General features: G+C 48.2%; 2 protein-coding genes across 2 annotated transcripts; one reads left to right on the forward strand and one right to left on the reverse strand.

Moving 5' to 3' along the window:
• Positions 1–755: 755 nt before the first annotated feature.
• On the reverse strand, positions 756–3880 carry MRPS7 (mitochondrial ribosomal protein S7). Its single transcript, XM_088535939.1, has 5 exons — positions 3815–3880; positions 3034–3225; positions 2667–2730; positions 1887–2054; positions 756–1231 (listed from the first exon to the last, which is right to left on the reverse strand). Exons 1-5 carry the CDS (start codon positions 3868–3870, stop codon positions 1010–1012), a joined length of 702 nt encoding a protein of 233 aa, XP_088392065.1. The 5' UTR covers positions 3871–3880; the 3' UTR covers positions 756–1009.
• Positions 3881–4590: 710 nt separating this feature from the next.
• GGA3 (golgi associated, gamma adaptin ear containing, ARF binding protein 3) lies at positions 4591–23236 on the forward strand. Its single transcript, XM_088535959.1, has 17 exons — positions 4591–4681; positions 9705–9789; positions 10520–10595; positions 11043–11141; positions 11949–12072; positions 13100–13203; positions 13712–13792; positions 14988–15125; positions 16096–16177; positions 16548–16664; positions 17388–17642; positions 18526–18593; positions 18990–19312; positions 19854–20119; positions 20302–20471; positions 21146–21256; positions 22401–23236. Exons 1-17 carry the CDS (start codon positions 4642–4644, stop codon positions 22509–22511), a joined length of 2250 nt encoding a protein of 749 aa, XP_088392085.1. The 5' UTR covers positions 4591–4641; the 3' UTR covers positions 22512–23236.
• The last annotated feature ends 71 nt before the right edge of the window (positions 23237–23307 follow it).

Raw genomic sequence — 23307 nt, forward strand, 5'->3', positions numbered from 1 at the left:
CAGGACACATCCCTCAGCACAAGCAGCTAGAAACAGGTTTTGTAAGTTTTATACAATTGCTATGTTTTCGCAAAAGTTAGGGAGTTTCAAAGATGGTATGTTTCTTACAAGAATGAGAGGAAGAAAGGAAGCTATATAGTTTATTGAGAGTTCTTTTTTCTAATAAATGTTTTCCACTAACATGTGCCCTGCATTCTCTCTGTGCAGCTGCTGAGCTACAGCAAGGATTGCTCTGAGCAGTGCTCTGAAGCTGCTCCTGCCTGGCACCTTGCAGCTGCAGGGCTCAGTTTCTGCAATGTTCCCTTCCTGCACTAGTCATTTTCCCCTCTGGTGTAGGGCAGCAGAGGGGCTTTAAGCCAAGTGGGTGGCTGGAGAGAGCAGCGATAGATTCAAGCAAAAGAGAGACAAAGGTTTAGAATCAAGATGCATTTCGTGTGAAGCTCAAATTTTATTTTTCCTGTTAATGTCTCCATTAACTCTCTGCAATGTTGCTGATGACCAGACCTAAAAGTTAAAAAGGGCTCTTATTGCCTTTTTTTTTTTTTTTTAATCAATCATACTAAGACTGTTTATTGGGTGGGGAAGAAGCTCCAGTTTTTCTCTTCCCTCGCTGAGCAGCCAAAAAGGAAAAACCATTGCTGATCACAGGAGCAGAGTGACTTGAAAGTCCTGAGGAAGCAGGTAAGTGGAATGGAAATACTATTTTATACAGTGTTGCACTGAGGGAGAAAAAAAAAAAAAAAAAAAGGGAAGAAAAAAGAACAACCCAACATCTAAGGCTTGTCCTCACAGGGAGGTGATTATAAAATAACTAGAGCACCCACGCAGGGGTGGGCGGCTGTGCCAGACTCCCCCCTCCAGACAGGCACGTGGGAAACGACCCTGTGCGATCAGAGAGGTTTTCCCTGGCACAGAGGGACCTTCCTGCTCGCCCTCCTCGCGGCAGCGGCGCCGGGGCTCTGCTCTGCAGCCGTGGCGGGGGCAGCGCCCGCGTCCCCGCGCGGCGTCCCTACCACCAGCGGAAATGGGCGTACGCCCGGTTGGACTCGGCCATCTTGTGCAGCACGTGCTTCTTCTTGATGATGGCCCCTTCATTTTGGAAGGCCTGGAGCAGCTCCTGCGAGAGCTTCTCGGGCATCAGCGTGCGGCGGTGCTTGTTCTCCCTGCACTCCGTGATCAGCCACTTCATGGCCAGGAAGCGCTTCCTGTTGTCCGTCAGGGGGACGGGCACCTGCAAGAGAGGCCCCCGTAAGCGCCTGCGGAGGATGCGCCGGCCTGTTGGCCGGTGGCTGCAGCGTCCTGCTGGACACAGGTGCTTTTACACCCTCTCTGATGCCGCTGGCAGCCTCTGACCCCCCAGCAATGCCAGCTGCAGTAAAACCAGCAGCTGATGCAGGCTGGGTCACCTCACCTGCACGCACAGCCGGCTGCTGCCCAAGGGGAGTCCTGAGCGGTCTCCGGTCCTGTCTGCAGAGGCCTCTGGGAGGATTCCCGGCTAACCGAGGAACTGAGTAGTGCACGGGACGCAGCCGACCCCTCCTGCTACCCTGACCTGCCCCAGGGGCCTCTACCCCTTGCAGAGGGGATGGGACTGGCAGTCCAGGGACTGCTCTATTATTTTGCTGCCTGTCACTGACCTCTTTCTCCTTGGACAGTGTTTGCTGTGAGCCCCCCTGGTATCTATTCAGACAAGCAGGGACTGCTGCTGATACAGGAGCTACCAGACTCACAGACTGGGGTCCTGCTCTGGGACAGGGTTTCCAGATTACAAAGTGGCTCTATTTCTAGGAGAAGAAAAATCCCAGAAAAAGGATTGAAAACTAGTGTTTTTGTTTCCCTTGTTAGTTTTCTCCTGAGCAGATGTGCTCCAGCCCTTTTCCTTTTACCTGGTAGGTTTTGCCTCCTCTTGTGATGCTGCAGAGCCCTATGACAGGCTGACAGTTTTTCAGAGCCTCGTGGAAAATGACATACGGGTTGCATTCAATCTTGTCCTTCTCGTGTTCTGGAGCCTGGTGGTACTTCTCCAACTGCTTCCTTTTAATGGCCTCTAGGGTCTGGGGACAAACACCAGGGAGAAATGCAGAGAAAACAGATTATCTCCTTCCATGAAGGCACATCATATTTACAGACATCTCACTTTCATCTGAGAAATGCAGCTGCTTTTCTAGCTCTGCTGGCATCAGACCAGTCAGGGCCTGATTCTTTTACTTCAACCTCTTTCAGCTCTTTATTTAAGGCCAAGCAGCACAGATCTGAGCCAGGAGAGGGCAAGGAGAGTACAGAGGGGAATACACGTTCGTGTGCACCGTCCCTCCAAAGCCTCAGGACTCCAACGCCCTTGGTGTTTTTCTGGCATGAATAATCAGTTATTTGGGGAACCTTTTGACAAAACATGTCCCCATTCCAAGGGCTGGAGCATGCCAGAGGGGTCCATCAACCAATGCCACTCACTGCAAGTCAGAGCAGGGGGCCAAAATTCTAGCATATAGGTGACGTGTTTATGGGACTCTGGCTTCACTGGAAAAGTACACAGAAGATAGGGCACGAAAACAGCTGAAAGGAGATGACCTGCATTCTGGCACATCCTAATTCCTGGGGGCTTGACTGCCCAGCTTTCCTTTTTGCATTGTTTAGACATAATTCTGAAAAGAAACATGACTTCTCACCTGTGCCATAAGGCTTCTGGCCAGCACTTTATTTCCGTCCCTCATCATCATGTTGGTGAATTTACTGTCAACACAAAGGCAAACATGATCTGATTGAAACTGATTTCATTACCCAAGGAAATAAGACTCCCCCCATCGTGTTGTTCCCATGGTTAAATCTGGGTGCTGCTATGTGTGGGTGGCTGTAATTAACTGCTGCCGGTCAATAGTGGCTTTGCAGGAGGAGATTAGCACAAATAAAGGAAACATCTGTAGGAGAAGTCAACATGCAGCACAGCAAACATAGGCTGAGGAGGACAGCAAAATTCCCATGTGTTTTGGCCCTGTGGGACCTCATGGTAATGGAGGAGACGGTGCTTTTGCTGACCTGATCATAGGGTCGCTGAACACAGAACTGGTGACATTGGAAGGAGCAGCTTTTATGGGTCGAACAGCCTTAAGCTCCTGTTCTGCCTTTTCCTCCTCGGACAACTCATCCCAGGACTTCTGAAGCAATTCCCTGTTCACTTCTGGCTCTAAATATTGGGCGTTGTAGCGACTCCATCTCACTTGTGTCAGCCTGTAAAGAACAAGACAAGAAAAAGGGCTGTGAAGCAACAGCCCTGAACGGTCTCAGCGAGGACTCAGGCAGCCGTAGGATGGGGGGCTCAGAAGGGGGAATTGGGCTCCAACGGCGCCTGCGCCCCCAGCTCCGCTGCTCTTTTCTCATTGCAGCAGAGCAGCGAGGCCTGAAATGCAGCAGGTCCAAGAGACCAACGTGCCCAGGCCTGAAAGGCCCTGAAGTGCCTGGTAGCATGAGCAGAAATAACGCGATGTGCTGGCAGATGTGGAACAACGAGCTTAAATGGGAATGTCATTTTATTTTTATTTTATTTTACGGGCAGCTAGCAGGCCAGCGTGCTGGGGGGAATGTAAGCGAACTAGAGAGATCCCTGCGCTCCTCCAGCAAAGAAGCAGCCCCAAAGCAGCAATTAAAGAAGGGAACGAGTCTCAGGAGCGACGTTAAACATCGTCCCCAGCCCGTCCTGGTGCCGGTGTGCCTGGGGACGGGCCCCACCGGACGCGACCACACGCGGCGTCCCCACCCGGAGGTCCCGTCCCCGTCCCCCCCGGCTCCGCGGGCCGGGGCCGCCCTGGTCGCCGCTTACCGGGGCAGCCAGGCCCGCAGCCGCCCGCGCAGCCCCGCCGCGCTGGGCGCCGCCATCTTGTGCGTGCGTGCGCGCGCCCGCGGCGCGGCGCGGCGGGAGGGGCCTTGGCGGGAGGGCGGGGGGCGCCGCGACCTCGCGGTCACCAAACGGGGGCGAAAAGTGATTAAAAAGCCTTAAAATGTAGTGCCCCCCCCCCCACACACACACACCGGCCGTGCGGCGGGGGGGGGGGGGGGGGGGGGTCTGTGCTGGTTTCACACCTGCCCGGCTTCAGGATAGGGGGGACACATGAGCCCGCGGCGGCCGCGTGTGGGGATAGCGGGGCCGGGGGAGGTAACGGCCGCCGGTGGGGAGGACAACGGGCACCACGGGGGGGGGGGGGTAATGGTCACTGGGGGAGAGTAACGGCCGCCGGTGGGGAGGACAACGGGCACCACGGGGGGGGGTAACGGTCACTGGGGGAGAGTAACGGCCGCCGGTGGGGAGGACAGCGGGCACCGGGGCGGGGTAACGGGCACTAGGGGAGGTAACGGCCGCCGGTGGGGAGGACAACGGGCACCACGGGGGGGTAACGGTCACTGGGGGAGAGTAACGGCCGCCGGTGTGGAGGACAACGGGCACCGGGGGGTGATAGCGGGTACCGGGGCGAGGACAACGGGTACCCCGCGCTGTGGGCACCCCCGGCGGGGGGCGGCGATGGCTCCCGCGGGGCCGGGCCGGGCCGGGGCGGTGCCGCTGCCGCAGCCGTCGCGGCGCCGCCCCCGCCGCTCCCCGCCCGGGCTCTCGCGCGGCCGGGGCGGAGCGCAGCGCGCGGCCGCGGCGGCAACATGGCGGAGGCGGAAGGGGAGAGCCTCGAGTCGTGGCTGAGTGAGTACCGGGGCCGCGGCCGCCCGCCCGCCGCCCCCTCGGCCTCCCGCCGCGCGTCGCCTCCGCGCCGGGCCCCGCTTCCCCTCAGCCCCGGCCCCCTCCGCCGCTCCGCGGGCCGGGGGGGCGGCGGAGGGAGGGAAGGAGGGAGCCGGAGCCGCCGTTACCGGGGCCGCGGCCGGTCGTGCCCGCTCTGGCCGCGCCGCGGGGCCGTTGGCTGCTCGGGAGCCGTGGGAACATTCCCGGTGGGAATCGCACCCCCGGGTTACACAAACGGGCTCCTTCCAGGCGTGGCGGGAGCTGCGGGCCCCGGCGTTCCCCGGGCCCCTATTAACACACAAAAACAACTTGTCATCGCAGGCTCTGAAACGTTAGAAACGGGAAACCTTGCCTTGGCCCTCTCAAAGGCGCTGCTGAGGATTTTGTGGGTGCGTGTCAGTAGTTTCCCTAAGTTAACGGGCTTTCTTTGTGGGTGATGCAGCACCCAGCGCTGCGCCGTCCTGCCCTCGCGCTGAGGCCCGTGTCCAAGGCAATCGCTGCTCTTACTATTCCAAGCACAGGGATTGCTGCTGCTTTCCCAGGGGAGCCTCTCCTGCACCCCACTGACTTGTTTCCAAGATGATTTTTCCTTTTTTTTTTCTTTTTTGTTATATACAGCTATTTCATTATGTCAGTGAGTAAAGTTCACAGCTACTTGGGCGCTATACAAGTAGCCAAAGACTGTCATTAGCCTAAATCCTTCCAAATATAAAGCCTGAGACGCCTTTAGAATTGTACCTCCTGGATGTGATGAAATAATTCTTGTTCTTTCTTGGTATTTTAATATAAAACTTGCATGCATACATGATATTATCGTCTGTTTTTGGAGCTGTTGGCTAAGCTGGGGTTTTAGCTCCTAGTTCTCATTTTAGATCAGTGCTTTCCATCACCTGACCGCGTTCGCTCCTCCTCTGAACTCCCCCGGTTTGTCAGTGTCTTCCTGTGTTTTAATTGTAGCCATATGAAGGAACACCCACATCCCCTTCTGCTCCGAGGAGAACTGACTCACCGCGTTTGCTCCGTGCGTGAAAATGTCTCTGATGGAAAGGATATTTTAGGCTGTGTAGCATGGAAAACTTCCCGTTTTGTGCATTATTTATTTATTTGTTGCTGCTGTTAATTGTGGAAGTTAGGAGTTGGCCATGCAGTGGCGCGGCCTGTCGCCGGGGAGCATCCGCTGAAGAGCAGCGTTGCAGGGGCCTTGTTCGCCGCGAGAGCCCGATGGGGGACAACACGGGTTGTGAGGCTCGAGCGCTGCTGCCGTTTAAGATGATGCATTTATGCCTGGTCACTGCTCCCGTGGTTTGGGCTGGTGTGATTCCATAGCTCCTCCCCTCGGAGCAGGGCCGGGGTGGTTTATGTAGGGATGCTGGAGGAGTCGTGAGTACCAGGGAGGTAAAGCGCAAAGGCTGCTGCATGTGAGTGCTTTCCGCAGGCCTCCTGAGGGCTTTTGCTTGTACCTGTCAAATAGATGTGCTGTGTCTAATGCTAACCTTGTGAGCCCGTGCCTGCTGTGCCCTTACTAAAGGGAAGGGCCGGAATTGCACAGAAGCCAAGACCAACTTTCCAGTCACAGAAAGACAGAAAATTTCTTTGTATCAGTGGTTCTTCTGTATTGGTGGCGTGCGGCTTTCCTTGCTGCCTTGTCTCATGTCATTAAGCAGAGGCTTAGAGCTGTGAAGTAACATGATTCTCCTGTCCTAATATTGCAACAAGATCTACATTTTCAGCCTGTGATGATCCAGCATCTTCTTCATCTCCCATCTCCTTGCAGGCAGCCGGGAGGAGAATGGGGATCTTTTGTGCTTCTCTCCCTGCCTGCAAGCTCTTCTCCCACACTAGTTCGAAATAAAAGACAAGGTTAGAAAATATTGTCAGTTATGCAAACACAACTGGATCCTTTTAGTGCTGCCTGTTGTGCTGCACCAGGAGAGGCTTGTTGACAGCGTATCTCATTCATGGCAGGCTTAGGCTTTGTCCGACTGTATAATAGATGCAGAGGAATAAAACTTATTCCGATTGTTTGTTTCTTCCATCTTTTGTCAGGCATCAGCATCCTGCCTCTCCTCCCTGGAATGCAGATGCCCAATCCCTATGCCAGGCCTGATGTGGGAAAACCCATTGCTGAGTCAGCTTTTGTCTCCTTTCAACAGAGAAGTAAAACCAGGGGAAATGCAAGCCTTCATTACCGCTCAATGAGTGTTTTGTGGCTCTCTGCATTCCAGAGTCTTTGCTCTATAAAGCAAATAAGCACCTTTGTTCCACATCTAATGATGCATCTGAATGTTGTTGGCTCATTAGCAGTGAGTGCTGGATGGCGGATGCTGAGGTCAGTAGGAAGCCCTGGTTTGTGTTTGAGAGGAGCCGTGTCTAAATGCTGGGGCACAGATGGTGGCAGGGCTGGGGGAACGCAGAGCCTTTGGTTTCCAGGTTGCTCATTCAGATTTACTCAAGTGCTACTCGAGTGCCCCTCTGAAATCGGGTTTTGAGGCTGGTGGAAAAGTGTCCCCATGAAAGCAGATTTTATAGCTGGCACCAAACAGGCCTTTGTTGGTGGTTTCAGTGGAGAAGCCAAAGATTCAATATTTCAGAGCATGGAGATCTTCCTGCAATGATGCTTTCATGTAAGGGTTGAAGCATATTTATAAGGCAGCGTGGTGGAGCTTACTGCCTGCATTTTGTGTTGTGTATAAAAATAGAGGCTTTTGGGTTGTCTCTTCGTAGACACGATGCAGCTTCGTGTAGAGGCATCCTGCAAACGTTAAGCAGGGTGAACCAGCCTGTCTGGGCTGCTGGGCTAATGTGGCTGTGCTGAGATGGGTGCCCCAATCAGTTTAGGTGCCTGGACTCACCCCCTGGTTGTGCTGTGTAAACACATCAATCCTCAGACCCAGTGCAGGGCTTCTGATAAAGCATTTCAGCTTGCATGAACTAGGCTTTCAAATGGAGATTTTGTGAATGGTAGAAACAGGGAGTTGCTTTATGTGGAACACCATCTCTCTTCAGTAATCTGTCTCCTTTTGAAACTTTACTGTCTTTATATGAGAGCTTTTGGTGCAGAATGTTAGGCTTATGATTCTGAGCCCAAACTGAGACAGTTTAATAACCTAATGTCATTCAGAGATGTTCTGAGCAGCCTGAAGGTTAACATTTGACATGGAGTGTCGCATTTTCCTGTTTGTACCAGCTCTCCTTCCTAATATCAGGGTGTGCCACCACCAGACAGTCCATTTAGATGAGTACGCTTAGCTACTTGTGCTCTTCTGTATTTATTAAATACATCCCATTAATCCAGCCAAGCGACTGTCTCTTGTCTCTGGGCGCGCGAAGCCACGGAGGTGCTTGGGGGCGCCGAGCCGCACACGGTGCCGTTTGGCTTGCGTGACAAGACTGGACCTTGCAGCAAGTCCATTTTTTCATGATGCTTCCAGGGGATGTAGCAGTTGCAAATGTGCTCGTAGGGAGTGAGTGCCACATATGCTTTGGGAGATGCTTGGCTCTGCAGCAGCTGCATTTTAAACTCACCCTCCTTTAAATCTTGAGTTCAGGAAGTGGCTTGGTAGCTTAGCAAGTGCAGCAAGATGTGATCCTGTGGTTAGTCCTCCTTGGATGCTCTTTTTTGCTTACCCAGGGTCCCATGAAAATAAGCAGCGTGGTGCAGAGATCTACCTGTGGGGAGTGTTTTGCAGATGCAGTGCGTGGAACAAATCGCAAAATTGTTTTTCAGCTATTACCCTCTGAGGGAGAGAAGCTGAGCAAACCTTGTAGGGCTGCTGCAGTAGGAGGACTAAGATGCACCTTCAAAGGGACGTTTCAGAGTAGTCATTTGGCAGCTGTTGTTTTTATCTGCCCATGAAAAGGAAAAAGATATGTTCTAATGATAAAAAATCCAGTTTGTATTATAGCATGCATTGATTTTATTTTGCTTCCCTGTATGATTGAAGTGCAGACGTGTTTGCTGTTTTCTTCCTATCCTTCACCCCCTGCTCTGTACTCTCTGTCTAAATAATCTTTTCTGTATTGATCTCTGTTGTATTTAAATTTTGGGAAACACTTCTTAAACCCCATCCCATAGATACATATGCTATATGATATAGCTGCAGTGTGTTGTTGCTTTCCTTACAGTAAAAAAAAAAAAAAAAAAAAAAGACATCATCTCAGCTGGAAAATTAGGTTAAAGCATGAATCTTGTCTACTGTAAACTCAGTACTCCATCAGCATTAGGTATGTGGAGAAGATAGACTTGTAATAAAAATAGATTTTGATAGTTTTAGTATTCTGTAGTCAGTACAATAAGCAAATGCCTCAGGGAGGATCCTTCAAGAGCCTGAAATAGCCCCGTCAGTAAAACATCAGGCTCTCAGTTTGAGCATCCAGCATTTGACTTCCTCATCAGGTGCAGGCTGTGGTGTTTATTATTTGCAAGAACAACAGAATGCATAGTAATAAATTTTGGTCCTTATTTCCAAGGAGAAATGCTAATGCGTCTTACAAATCAGCTGGCACTCTGAAAGCAAGTGTCAGTGCCAAGTGACTTATTAGGCACCAGATATTCCAGCTCTGACTTCAACAAAACTCTCAGGGAATGCAAAAAGCATTTCCTATGTAGAAAACATGAGGGTTTAACCTTTAAGTAGTTTAATGTTAGAGACAAAAAGAAAGAGTGTTTCACACAGAGGAAGGCTGTGTGAATTCCAGTATTTCTTTTTATATTCTTATTTAGAACATGAAAGTAGTGTGTTTTTGAGTGCTTGAGATTTGGTACCTGCTTTTTGGAAAGCAGTGGTTCTTCCTAGATGTTTGGATGGCTTGACTTGAGCACACCCCTCTCCCTGGACACCCGGGGTACACAGACATACCATGTGTTACCTTATTTCTCTTTTTATTTTATAACTGGCAGTGGTTGCCAAATGCTTTTCTCTAGGAAATGCATAGCCTTTTGTTTCTTTTGCTCGATTAGTAATATATTCTCTTTTCCTTGCCAAAGATAAAGCCACTAACCCATCTAACAGACAAGAAGACTGGGAATACATCATCGGATTCTGTGACCAGATCAACAAGGAACTGGAGGGGTGGGTGTTCCAAGCACTTAAATTTAGAAATATTATAAATTAACATTCGTAGTATAAAATATGTCCTTTGGTTATTGAAGTTTTGTATTTTCTTTTTACATACTGATATCACAAAGTTTTTTGTGGTATATAAGGAACAAGATGCTGCAAAGTTTGGTTTCTTTTCTGTGATAAAAGGCAGCATAATTTAAATCCAAATTGAGTATCTGGAAAATATGGATTCCGAATCTGCCTGTTACACCAGCCTCTGTAGCTGTTTTTTCTGGCCAAGCTGATTTCACTTTTCAGCGGGTTTGTAACTCTTACTACTGGATGGGACTTCACATCTTTGTAAGGGAAACCTTACGAAAGGGTTTACAGGGGAAGCCTTTGAGGTTCTAGCATTTCTGGGAGGGCAGGAAGTAATGTCTTCTCCTGGAAAAAGGAAGCTGATGCACAGATAGATGAAGTGATTCCTGGGCCTCTCATCCTGCTGGGCCTCTCCCAAGGAGGGATCAGGATTTGCTGCCTAGCCTGTGCTTTTTACACATGAAACACCCCAGCTTCCCGAGATGCCCTGAATATTTCTTGTTAGCTTTTGTGCACTAGTGTAACGATGAAAAGTACTGAATGGCATTTTCTTTTAACCTCATGAAACATGTCTCATTTAAACAGTAGATATTGTAAATGTCTGAAAATCCTTGAGTGAGTTTGCCTGCTTTGTCTGTAATGGTCATCTGCTTTGTTTCAGGCCACAGATAGCTGTGAGACTCCTGGCTCATAAAATCCAGTCGCCACAGGAATGGGAGGCAGTCCAAGCCCTGACAGTAGGTAGTCCTTAGCCCCTCTCTTAAATCCAGTTGTGTAACGTTGGACACTGTGTGTCTTGCTCACTGGCATTAGCAGGAGTTCTGGGGCCAAACTCTGTGGTTCTTCTCCCCTGGAAGGGAGTGGACAGTGAAAGATAGGGCAGTTTATGTAACTGAAGTCTCCAGATAGCTCATTAGCAACAGAGCAGCCAGAAATAACTGTTTTAAATTTCATCTGCTTTCGTGTCTTATCTTCAGGCAAGATTTATGTTCACTGTTGTCAGCCCTAATGCGGAGATAACTCTGATCCTTATATCTGTTGCTGAGAGTGAGGGACCAACTTGTCTTGATGTGTCACTCCTAAGGCAGAGGGATGCACACCTTGCATCTCAGAGCAGGAACACGTGAGCAGAGCACAGGTTTGGGCCATTTTTTTCACCACCTGTTTCTCTTACTTGAATGCAGGTGCTGGAAGCTTGTATGAAGAACTGCGGGAGAAGATTTCATAATGAAGTTGGGAAATTTCGCTTTTTAAACGAGTTAATAAAAGTTGTGTCTCCAAAGGTTAGTCCCTGACTTGTTGCCTTGCTACAATATTTACTTTCTGGCCTCTCCAAAGCTACAAGCAGCATCCAAAATTTTTCAGTGCTCTGTCTAGTTCATTGCATACATTAACCTATACTCAAAAGCATTTGATAGTTAATATTTTTGTGCTCTGATCATTACTTTTCTCTGTAAGCTATCCTTGTTTACTGTGTACAGTCTTTGTATTATTCTAATGCCTCATTTAACTTCACGACTTTTAAACCTCAGGGCGTTTTTTAAGAAAAGTCACCCCCCTGCAGCATCAGTAGAGGAGAGGTGTGGTGCAAAGCTTCAAGACATTCAGCAACGCACTGCAGAGTTGTAATCCTCACTGTGCTGCTGCCTTGCTGTGTAAAGAGTGCCTGGGCAAATTCCTCAATATCCAGGATCAGGCCAACTTGGTGAAAAACTGACAGAAGTGCCCCATGACATGAATAATACTATCAAGTATTTCAACATTCTTTCCCCCAAAACAGTGTTAGGAGAATATTTGTATTGCTATAATTTATAAATAGGAAAAAGTCTAAAGCTAACTATATACCTGCTCTTTTTTTTTTTTCTTTTTTTTTTTTTTTGCTGATGTTTGTAAAGCTTCTGCTCACTGTTACTTCAAATACATTAGAGGAGCTTTCTTTTCTCCCTCTTAAAAAGAGGCATCTTATATCACCTGCAAATATACAGCTTTTAATGTATAATGGTGAATCCTCTTCTCTGGGTTTGGGCTTTGTGATTAAAAAGAAGTGAATAATGTGAAAAACTGATTTCTGTCTCTTTTGCCGCTCTCAGTATCTGGGAGACCGGGTCTCAGAGAAGGTGAAAACCAAAGTCATTGAATTGCTGTATAGCTGGACAGTGGCTCTGCCAGAAGAATCCAAAATCAAAGATGCCTACTACATGCTGAAGCGACAAGGTAGGAAGGAAGCTGCTCCCTGCCACCTTCCCTCCAGCCCGTGCTTGTGAGTAGGAGTGTCACAAAATGTGCAACTTCTAATTCCGTGGGGAGTCGAGGCAAGCTCTGGGAGAGGACAGAACAAGCCCAAAACTCCCTGAAACTTTGGGAAAGCTACTGGCTACATTAAATGTCCTGGGCTGTTTATTATTATTATTATTATTATTATTATTATTATTATTATTATTATTATTATTATTTAAACACTTTGTAAATGCATTTGATTTGGCCTTTTTTGCATGGCCTTTTTAAGTTTGTCTGAAGCTAGATAGTAAATTATCTATTCAAAAGTAATTGAAAGCCAAATAAAAGCCTCCACAGAGCTTTTTGTATTCTTTTAACCAAATCATTTTACAGTTGTGCCTTCAGTTAAACGAATATGAATTTCTTGTGCAGGCAAGGCAAAAAACAAACAGCTCTGGAGAGAAGCTTGTAGCTTCAACACACACACAGATCTCTTTTAGGACAGCACAATTTTTTAGGGTAGGGCACAAATTTAAGGGTTTGCCAATGGAACTTGAGCATGAAACTTGGCTCTCTCCCCACTTGGTGGTTAGGAGTCTTCACATCACCCCATCTTGCATGAGTGTCTGCTTTCCTGCTCAGCTCTTCTGTACAAACAAATCTCCTGCCCTTGAGTTTGCACAAAGCTGGATTGTCTGGGGCTTCACAGGGCAGCTCAGCAGCCTGTGTGAAAGGGGAAAAGACAAATAACAGAGCTATTGAATATACTGAGCTGTTAGAGGAGCAGTATGGACATGGCAATAAAGTTGCTGGGGTTTTAGCCTTTTTCTAAAGAAAATTTTATTTGTTTTTCCAGCTAGCATGTTCAGTGATTTTGATGCTGTTTTGTTCATTGGAATGACGTGCTAGGATCAGTGGACAGATTGGCTCCTTGTTCACTTTGCTATCAGCATGTGAATAGCGGGGTGCACTGCCTGATGTGACTGCATGTGCAAACCCATGTGGGTTCCCTCTCTGCTTTCAGGGATCGTTATGTTTGATCCTGTGATTCCTGCAGACAGAACCCTGATTCCTTCTCCACCACCTCGTCCCAAAAACCCTGTGTTTGATGATGAGGAGAAATCCAAGGTATAGTGAAGACTTGTATCATAATCACTGAAGTGATTACCTAATGCACTTTTAGAATAAGGAAGAAAAATATACTAGTGCAGCTTTTATTTTCTGGGAAGTGTTCATATTTTCACAGAACTCCCAGGTTTGTGTGTGACCGCTTCGTCCATCCATCTAACCTGAAATCCCAGCTAAGACCTTGTCTATGTTACAGTTTTGTCCAGCTGTAGTAGTAGAAGGCAGGGAATGTGTTTTGCAGCCCCAGAACTGATGTACAGGAGGAATACTGGTCTGGTGTCAAAAGTGTCTGAGATCTCAAAGTATTTGTCCTGTACAGAAGTAAAAATGTAGCAACTCACATAAAATACTAAAGCCATAAATGACTCCTGCTGAAGTCATGATGACAACAGTGTAATCTTTGTAGTAGTCGGATGTATCTCTTTGCCCTGAATTATTCAATTCCTCTTGCTGCTTCCCTTTGCTAAAAGGGCTCTCTTTGTTTCCTGAATACTCTCTTGTCTTGCAGCTTCTAGCCAAGCTGTTGAAAAGCAAAAACCCAGATGATTTACAAGAGGCCAACAAGCTTATAAAATCCATGGTAAAAGAGGTAAGAAATTCCTGTAGGGCTGATGACAGTCAACAGCCTGCTTTGCAGGTTTAAACATTTTGACCCCAAATTGGTAGAAAGCTTTAGGATCGTGTGAATGGCAGAACTTGGATTTTTTGGGGCTCCAAGAGCATTGCATTAGTGAATTCCTTAGTTAAGCCTCAGAGTCTTAATGGCATTGTCTGGCAGTGACATCCAATCTTGAGGGATTTTGTTTAGTTTTAAAAATTTCTAGGTCAACTGACTCTCGTCTAGTCCAGCTGGTGAGGGTCATAAGAGAGTCTCATCTGATAACTTGGTAGGAGGTAATTGTGACTAGATCACAAACAGGGCATCTTGTACCACGAAAATGTCTACAGTTGGTGTTACTGTTGGAGGACAGGGTAAGATGAGGAGGACTGAATGGGATATTGAAATTAATACTCCTACCACTCAAGATGATGTTTCATGTCGGGGGTTTGGTGGGAGCATCACAGAACTTAGCTCTTGTTACCGAGGGCTGAGGCAGCAGAGCAGGCTTCATGGAAACACCTTCCTGTTTGTGGAGCTGTGAGGCATCCACCCATGGAGCTGTTAGAAACCCTGGAGGCCAGGAAATGACTCACTGGGAATCTGGCTAGAGGCAGTAGAGCTTCAGGATTGAAGAGGACGTGTAGGTGACTGAGACCGTGTTTCCATTCGAGTTCCTTCATCCAGGGCAGAGTCTCCTATGTCTTTGTCTGGAATCTCCACTCAGAGGTGGTTGGGCGTTTTCTACAAGAGATTGTTGGTTATTTGTAGTACATGTTTTGTTTCAAATGTGTCTTCTTCATAAAGTCTCATCAAGGACAATCCCTATTCCCCTTAAAAAATAAAAATAATAATAAAAAAACACGTTCTGATAAGCTCAGAAAGGAATCTTTGGAACTTTTGAGAACGCTTTTTTTAAAAAAAAAAGCTATTTTTGTTTATGTAATTATTCATTAATATCTATTTAATGCGATGTTAGAATTGTGGGATTTCATAAAATTTTAGAATGGTGGTGAAGAGATAACTGAATAAGCAATGCTTTACATGAATGGAAAAAATGCTTTTCTATTCCTAGTTCTACCTTAAATACACATTATTTGACATGACTTACAGATAGCAGCTGCTGCTGTGATGCTGTGGCCTGTACTGGAAAACTCACTTTTTGTCTCTCTCTTACACTGCGAAGGATGAGGCTCGGATACAAAAAGTGACAAAACGCATGCACACGCTGGAGGAAGTGAATAACAACGTGAAGCTGCTCAATGAGATGTTGCTTCATTACAGCAAAGAGGATTCATCAGAGGCTGACAGGGAGCTCATGAAGGTGGGTCTGAGCTGCTCCTGCTTCCCAGAAATCCTGCAGTCAGTCTTTTCCTCCTCCAGATTGTAATGCTGTGCAAAGATCAATAAAAACAGCGCAGGAAAACGGAGAGCGGTGACGAGAAACAAGAGCAGTCATTGGAAACAGCAGGGAAGAAAATAATCATGTTTTTAACACCTTTCACCAAAGACTCGGTGCCTTTCAAGGGAGCTTTCAATAGCTCTGTTTTGTACATGGGGGAAGTGAGGTACAGCACTTTGCCAAAGATGCAGTATAGCAGGATGGAGAAGCTACCATATGTAATTCCTGCTCCTGCTAGGACACGCTGATTCCATTTAATAATTGTCCCTCACAGCATTCTAAATGAATACCCTGAAGGCTGAACCAGGTAGATAAAATATCCTTCCCTCAGGAAGAGTTTTAGCTAGTGTTATAAGTTTGGAAGATGATCAAGAAGGTAAAAATCAAAACAGACATGAGGGATGGTTGGATAAACCAGGACCTTGAAGAGTTACACTGTATCTAATTTAATAAAACTGTACATGTATTTAACAGTAAGCTACTGAAATTATGTTTTGTTTTTTTTTTTTTTTTTAGACTGGTTTGTTGCCTATACTACAGGGATAACAGCATATTCTTCCTGCCACCTTTCCTTTGGGGGATTGCAGGCTCTAATGAGAACACTAATGAGAGTTAAGAGTAATTCTGCTCTTCCTTGAGCTTCCAGGAACTGCTGCAGAAGGAACACAACACTTTTGGACTACAGGGAAACGTGGGCAAAAATGCTGATATGAAGGAGGACTGAGATTTTGTATTAAAAGTGCTTCACAGACCCATTAATAGGGCAGGGATGAGAGATCTTGGTTGTCCATTCACACTAGGACATTCATCCCAGGGGAGCTGCTCTGTGTGGCTGGTTTTGCTGACAGTCACCTCTGTCTGATGAGACCCTTTGTCCTTGTCTGTCTTCCAGGAGCTCTGTGAAAGGTGTGAAACCAAAAGACGGACGTTATTCAAGCTGGCCAGTGAGACGGAGGATAATGACAGCAGTTTGGGTAAAAAAAAAAATCATATGTCTCCTTTTTTGACTGCTGTTGTAACCTGCTGCCATTCTGGGTGGTAGGAAGGGAACAGCTGCTGTAAAGGTGCCTCTTCCATTGTAGATTACCTTTGCTTTGGCCAGGCAGATAAAAGACAAGATCCTTGGCTCTTTATGCTTATCAGTTAAATTCAAGCAAGGTAGACAGAGTTGATGGCTCTGGGAAGCTGGGGGAGGTAACGTGGGAGGCGCGTTTGGAAGGAGAAGGTTTTTTTTTTTTTTTTTTTTTTTTTTTAATTATTTACCTGATAACTGAATACTCAGGGTGTGGGTGAAAACAAAATTATTGAAGTCTTCGAGGTCATTTTTGTATCTCTTGCATATAGGGGATATTCTGCAGGCCAGTGACAATTTATCCCGTGTGATAAATTCCTATAAAAAAGTAATAGAAGGGCAAGTGGTCAATGGTGAAGTGGATCTCCCTGCAATGTCTGTAGCAGAGGGTGAGTTCCTGAGAAACTTAAGTGTTTCATTTTGAGTCATGATTTCTTTTTAATCTTTTGGGCAAAGTTTCCTATTGGGCAAGGTTTCCTATTAACTGTAGTTAATTACCTAACTGGTATCTACCACCTAGTTGGTGAATCAAAGGGATACAAGACATTTCCCAAGCAACAGTGCTGCAGCTTCTGGTTTTCCTTTGCTGGTTGATTACTATTGAAACTTCAGATAAGATCAGTAACAAGGCTGTGTCTGAATGATTTGTGTGGGTTGAAACTCTCATGTGTTTTCCTTTTCACCTTTGTTCTGTCTCTTAATGGTGACATATTTTAAAAAAAGGACAGCTTTACCTAAAGGACAAGAGTAGGGAGTGGGAACTTTACACTTCAGTTTCACTAGTGAAAGCCCTGGGTGTGTTTCGTGTGCCTGAATCACCACTTGGGAGTCAGTTCAATATTTCTGGATAAAAAGCAGTTGATTGCATAAATAATGCTGACAGCTTCTTGTTGGGGCAAGAGTGTATAAATGCAAAGGGAATTCTAGACTAGACAGAAAATATGTATTTCTCTTGACTCTCTAGCTCTTTGGTAGCCTTTTGTTTATGGTCTGTGTTTATTAAATGGGGCTGTGTTACCTACACCATCTCTTGGGTAATTTCTTGTGTGTGCTGTGCTTGCTCTGAGCCTTTGCCTGCTTTCCTAGCAGTGCTCTTCTCCTGTCCGCTGCAGGGAGCGACTCCAGCAGGGATCTCAACACCCTCATCGACCTGGCCGGGCTGGACGTGGCGAGCGCCCCGCCACCGCCGATGCCACCGGCCGCCCTGGCGCCAGCGCCCGCAGCCGAGATCCCCATCCTGCCGCCGCCGCCGCAGCCGTTCCCTCCCTCCCGGGGCAGCTCCTCGAGCCAAGCGGAAGCCGCTCCCGCTCAGCAGAGCAGCGCAGCCAATTCCCTCTCCTTGCTGGATGAGGAGCTTCTGTGCTTAGGTACGAAACGGAGGGGCCCGGAGCAGGGCTGCTCAATCCCTGCCTAACAAAGTCCCCTTCTGTCCTCCAGCGTGAGCGTAAGGGCTGGCTGCGCATGCTGGGTGCCTAAACAGTGTGAGGTACTTCCCATTTCTCCCACAGCAGTTCCTCCTGCTCTTGGCTCGTCCAGCGGGTTTAGTTAACCCATGGAAGCTGTTCTCACACTGCCTTGGGTTTTGGTGGAGCATGTCTAAGTCTCCAGTTTTGTAACAGGTCCAGTGCTTGCTGAGGAGGGTCGAGGGAACCTGTTGTTTCAGAAGAGCAGCTGGCAACAGTGATATGTGCCACTCACAAAACTCGAACACGGGGATATCCTTCCTCTAATTCTGCATCCTTAGGTCTGTTATTTCTAGAGAGGTCAGGAAGGTTTCTTAGACTCTTCTCTGCATCTCTCTGATTATGAAACTACTCTGAGCCAGTGTTAAAAAACTGATGTTGCCGGAGCAGGCTGCAAATAAATTGAGCTGGATGTAACCACAGTCTGGTCTCTGGGGGTGCTTGGACGTGCAGCTTAGCCCTGCTGCAGCTTGGTACAGGCTTCACAGGTGACTTAGCAGCTGTGCTGAAGAGCAAGAGAGTTAGAAGAGTTGCTTACGGAGCCCACAGAGCAGGGGAAGCTGCAGGTAAGGAAGGTCTGCAGATAAGAAGGGTTAGGAGAACCACGAGCAGGGTTGGCTCCTAGTGCTGCCAGTCTTGCCATAGACTTGCGCTCTGTTTCAGACTTTCATCGTGTCCCTGGGTTCCAGCGGAATTGAATCAAGTAGTTTGGCACTGAAGCAACTGCCAGGGAATTGCAGCTAGCTCATTTTCCCCCTCGGGTACCTACTCTTATTTTTACTTTCAGGCCTGAATGATCCAGCCCCCGCAGCAGTGAAGGAGCCGTCAGAAAACAACCAGTGGAGCATGTTTGAGGTACAAAGGAAGGAATTTTTCTTTGGGGGGGTGGTCAGCGTGGGAGGTCTCAGGACACACCATCACCTCCGAGAAACCTGTGGTTACGCGTACAGGCCGAGGCACAGCTGTCCCTGAAGGGAAGCCAGGCATAGCCCCGAGATCAGGGATAGCTGTGTCTGAGCAGAGCGGATCTCTCTCCCTTGAGAGTGGTTTTCTCAGTTTCCAGTCTGTCCCCCCGGAGGTTAGCGCTTCCTTTGCTTAAATTACAGATCAGGTGTAGTCCTGACATAGGCCACAGACTTTGCTGCTTGCCACCCGCCACCTGTTTTTGTGGTAAATCTCTGCCTCGGTAACGGAGTCACCTCTGCATGGGGCTGGCAGGGCTTTAGAGCATCCCCTTGCTTTCTTTTGCAGAATGACCAGCTGGACCTGGATTTCTTTGGTTCGAAGATGGGGCCTGCTGCTTGCAACCCTGCAGGGAACCCTCTTCTCCCTCACACGTCACAGGCTGCGTGTGGGCCGGCAGCGACGCTGCCCTCCGCTTTCACAGCCTCTCAGCCTGCTCCCGGTATCACTGCACCAAACCCAAGCCCATTCGTGTTCTCTGCTGCATCGGCCACCCCAGCGGGGCCTCTTCAGGCTCTGCCAGCAGCTCCTGGGTACTTCAGCTCAGCGGTGGGAAGCAATATGTCCAATAAAATGGATGCACTGGGACAGCTCCTTGAAGAAGCCAAAGGGTAACGAACGGTCCTGGGCTTTGTTTTGTTTCTGTGGTTAGGGAGCAAGGTCGACTGCAGAGTAATCCTATTCAGAGACAGATACATTCACCACTCTGGTTTGGTAGAAATTTGTGATTGAGACGTTTCTTCTCTGAGAGTCTCAACATACAAACTTAATACAAGAGTCCTACATCCAGCAGGGAAAGGCAGACACTGCTAGGTAGGACACAGCAGCTGGCTGTTCCTGCAAGGAACAACCTTCATGTAAGTGAGCTTAGCAGACTGCTGTGGTAGAGAGGCCTTTGCTCATCTGAGCCTTGCCGATTTGGGCCAAGGTGGGTTCTGCTTTCATCTTGACTTGGGGAGAACAATGCCTGTATCTCCAGCACCGCAGCTTGCCACGTAGCTCTGCTTTTTCAATGAGGCCTTACTGAGTCACCAGACTATAGCCTGGTTGCAGGTCACTGCTTTGTTCTGTTCTCTTATTTCAGGGTTTATGCTGAGATGCCTGCTTCACTTTCAGCTCAATTTTCCATGTTTTTTTCTGTCTCCCTTCTAGGACTGCCACCCAAGGCATGACTACAGCCTCAGTGTTTCCTGGGGTTACTTTGCCAGCCACTTCCAGCTCTGTCCCGTTAATCCCCCCTGCAGGGCTGCCGGTTACTGCCCCAGGAGCCCCTCCAATTCCTTTCCCAAGCAGCTGCACTGCTGGCTCAGGGAGCCCTCTCTTCCAGTCAGCATCACTCCAGCAGCAAGGCAGTCCCTTGAAAGCACCTGAAATTTCTTTGGCCAACGTCCATGTTCCCTTGGAATCCATTAAACCCAGTAAGTACGTCAGGTTTTTCATCTTTCTCTGCATGTTATTTTTTTAAGCAAAGCTTCCTGACAAAGATCAAGTGAGGAAAGGGATTGTATAATAAAACGTTCCAGGCAGTCAGGTTGCCTCACGCAGCTACAAACTGTCTCCTGCAGCCTAACCCTGCCTTTGTGTCCTTGCTCTGCGGCAGGCAGCGCCCTCCCGGTGACGGCCTACGACAAGAACGGCTTCCGCATCCTCCTGCACTTTGCCAGGGAGTGCCCGCCGGGCAGGTCGGACGTGCTGGTCGTCGTCGTGTCCATGCTGAACACGGCGCCGCTGCCCGTGAGGAACATTGTGCTGCAGGCTGCTGTCCCAAAGGTAGGGGACGCAGGGCAGCCTCGATCTGCCCGGTCAGAAAGGGCCTCAGGGTGAACACGGGGACTCGGATGGAACCATCTCCCTGGGTCTGCCTTTCTGTTGCCTCTGTTCTGCCCGTTTCCAAAACACAAAGGTGATTCTTGGAGGCAGAAAACACTGAATAGGATAAATCAAGAACTACAGTTATGTTCTCTTTTTTTTCTTGCCATCTAAAATCAATCCTGCTCAGCACAGGACTGTTACATGGAGAGAGAATCCTTGAGATCCATGCGAGCTGGTTTCTAAAAGACATCTTAAATCTGAAAATACATTCCATTCTGCTTCTACCTCTGCCAGCTAAGCTTGGATGTCTGATTCATGTTTTGAATAGTATCCTAAACCTGACTATGATCATTGTGGCAGCATCTGCATTAAATCCTCCCCTGCAAGAGCTCTCATACAAGAAGATGCTGCTGGGATTTACCTGGCCAGTCACTTCACTCTGGGCTGATTTGTCAATCCCTGTGTCATGTTGTGTGTGCGGGGCTGGCTCTTGTCTCCCTCATCCTCCCATGTGGATTAGTTCTCTTCAACTCAGATGTGGGCTGTTAAACTTGCCAGCCTGTGCATGCAGCTTTCATTGTCCCCAGGACAGAAGATATCCCCTGAGGTTCCACTTTCTTTTTCATTTGCAGTCCATGAAAGTGAAGTTACAGCCACCCTCTGGCACAGAGCTGTCTCCATTTAACCCCATCCAGCCGCCTGCTGCCATCACCCAAGTCATGCTTCTGGCAAATCCTGCAAAGGTGAGAGGGGCCCTGTCAAAAAGTGGGATTTATTGGTGTTTTCATTTCAGGGCTAGAGGGATAGCAGGTTCCCCAACAGGCCTTTTCAGCAAGGAAAGCCACGAGGAAAAGCCCTAGGAAGCAGGCAGCAGCCTATATGAGGCTCCACTTTAAAGGGAAACAAAGTTTAAGGAGTCAAAGTTCAGTCAGGAATTTGTCTTGGCCCTCTTGTGCCCTAGACATGCCCCTGCTTAGTGATAATTGGATTGACACTAAATTAGCTGGTGTTACAGAAGTACTTGTGCTGAATTGAGACTGTAGCCTGTCAGCCCTGAACCAAAACATTCATGTCAGGTCTTGTTCTTCCCCTTATTCTTTGAAATGTTTTGAGAGGCGCCTGTCACATGTGAAACAAGGACATGGTCAAGCCCTTCCTGGCTGCTGATCATGCTGTGGGAGCACTTGGGTCTTTTGGAAATCTTTCTGTAATTATTCACTGAAGTAGCCCGTTTCATAAAGCTTGAAGTTGTGTGCTGAAGTAATTATCATTTTTAATTGCGTAAATCTAGATGCTGTGATCTGAGAATTACAACAAAAGGGCCTTAAGGCTGGAAGTTGTGAGATTCGAAGTGATAAATGTCAGATGGGTCTGGTGGTCTGAAAAACTGTCTCTTTCTGAAGCATGTGGAGATCCCTCATTGCAGGACTGGTTCAATTGCTCTCTTAACTGTTTACTGGGAACTTTCAGAGCAGGAGCTGTTGTGTTTTATCTGCCTCCACATGATAAGGAGGTTGGTTTTGAAGAAGACAAGTTATTCCAGCAGCATTAAAGCATGTCCTCAGGCTCCCTAGAGAGCAGTTCCGCTGTGGCTGATGACCACATATGTATGGCAAGCTGCTGAGCTGCTGCTGAAGGTCCTTTATGCTTTTGTCCCGGTGTTTTCCTCTAACAGAAATGCTCTTGTGGTTTACAAAGCTAACAGGTAAATAACTCATGTTTGCTAAGCAGCTGGAACTGTTCCACAGCCTTACCCTGGCCCTTTCCCTCCGCTGCATTCAGCAGAACTCGTGGTCTCTGTAGGGCTCTTAGAGCCAAATGCTTCGTTTAGGAGCAACTGAGGCCCTTCTCATGTTTTTGTCTTTTGTCTTTTTGTCTTTTCTGCAGGAGAAGGTGAGACTGAGATACAGACTGACCTTCACCCTGGGGGACCAGCCCAGCACAGAGCTTGGCGAGGTGGATCAGTTTCCCCCCGTAGAGCAATGGGGACATCTATGACCCTCGGCCACTGCCAGAGACTCCGTGACAGGACCAGGAAGGGATCCCGCAAGACCGGGATGAACGTGCCGTGGCGAGGGACACACATGCTACCCACTGGTGATGCTCAGCTTCGTTTACATGTCCTGACCACTCTGCTTGTAGCTTTAGTCCGGAATGTTGTGCCCCACATTGAAGGGGTCCTGGGACATTACGTCAAGCATGAACTGAGTGGCAACCAGTAACAGGCAGTGCTGGCTACTTTCATCTCGGCCTCTGGGTGAATCTGGTTCTACCTTCTACTCTATTAAACTTGACGTTGTTGTATTCTGAGGGGAGACCTGTCGATGGAAGGGGATTTATTTGGCTTATTCCTGTCCTGCTGTCCAGAGCTACCTAGAGGCTGGCGGGGTAACGATGCCACCAGGAGCTTCCTCAGCGCAGAGCCCTCACACTTGCTCCCCCGAGGATTTGACCTCCTCAGTGCCAGACTGGACCAGTTCAGCATGTCGAGCAATAACGCTGGCTCTGTGAGGGAATGCTGATTTTTTACACTGAAGTGGCACTTCGCTCCCTTTCTCTCCCTCCTCCATTTCACTACCAACAGCCAATGTAAGCTGACCCCTAGCTCTGTGTTGTGACACTGCTGTATATTTAGTTGATATATTTATTTTATACTGCTAGCTGCCTCTCTGTTGTAGCCATTTGGGGCAGGTGGTGCCGAGTTTTATGCAGGTGGCTACACTAGTTATTTTTCTGCCTTTGTTGCATTCCCTGGCGTGGATAAAGGAGGAACCCCGGGGTGAAGGAGGTAAAC

The sequence above is a fragment of the Tinamus guttatus genome, unplaced genomic scaffold (assembly GCF_059628265.1).
Source record: "Tinamus guttatus ecotype Peru unplaced genomic scaffold, ASM5962826v1 Tinamus_guttatus_pri_ptg000649l, whole genome shotgun sequence".
NCBI lineage: Eukaryota > Metazoa > Chordata > Aves > Tinamiformes > Tinamidae > Tinamus > Tinamus guttatus.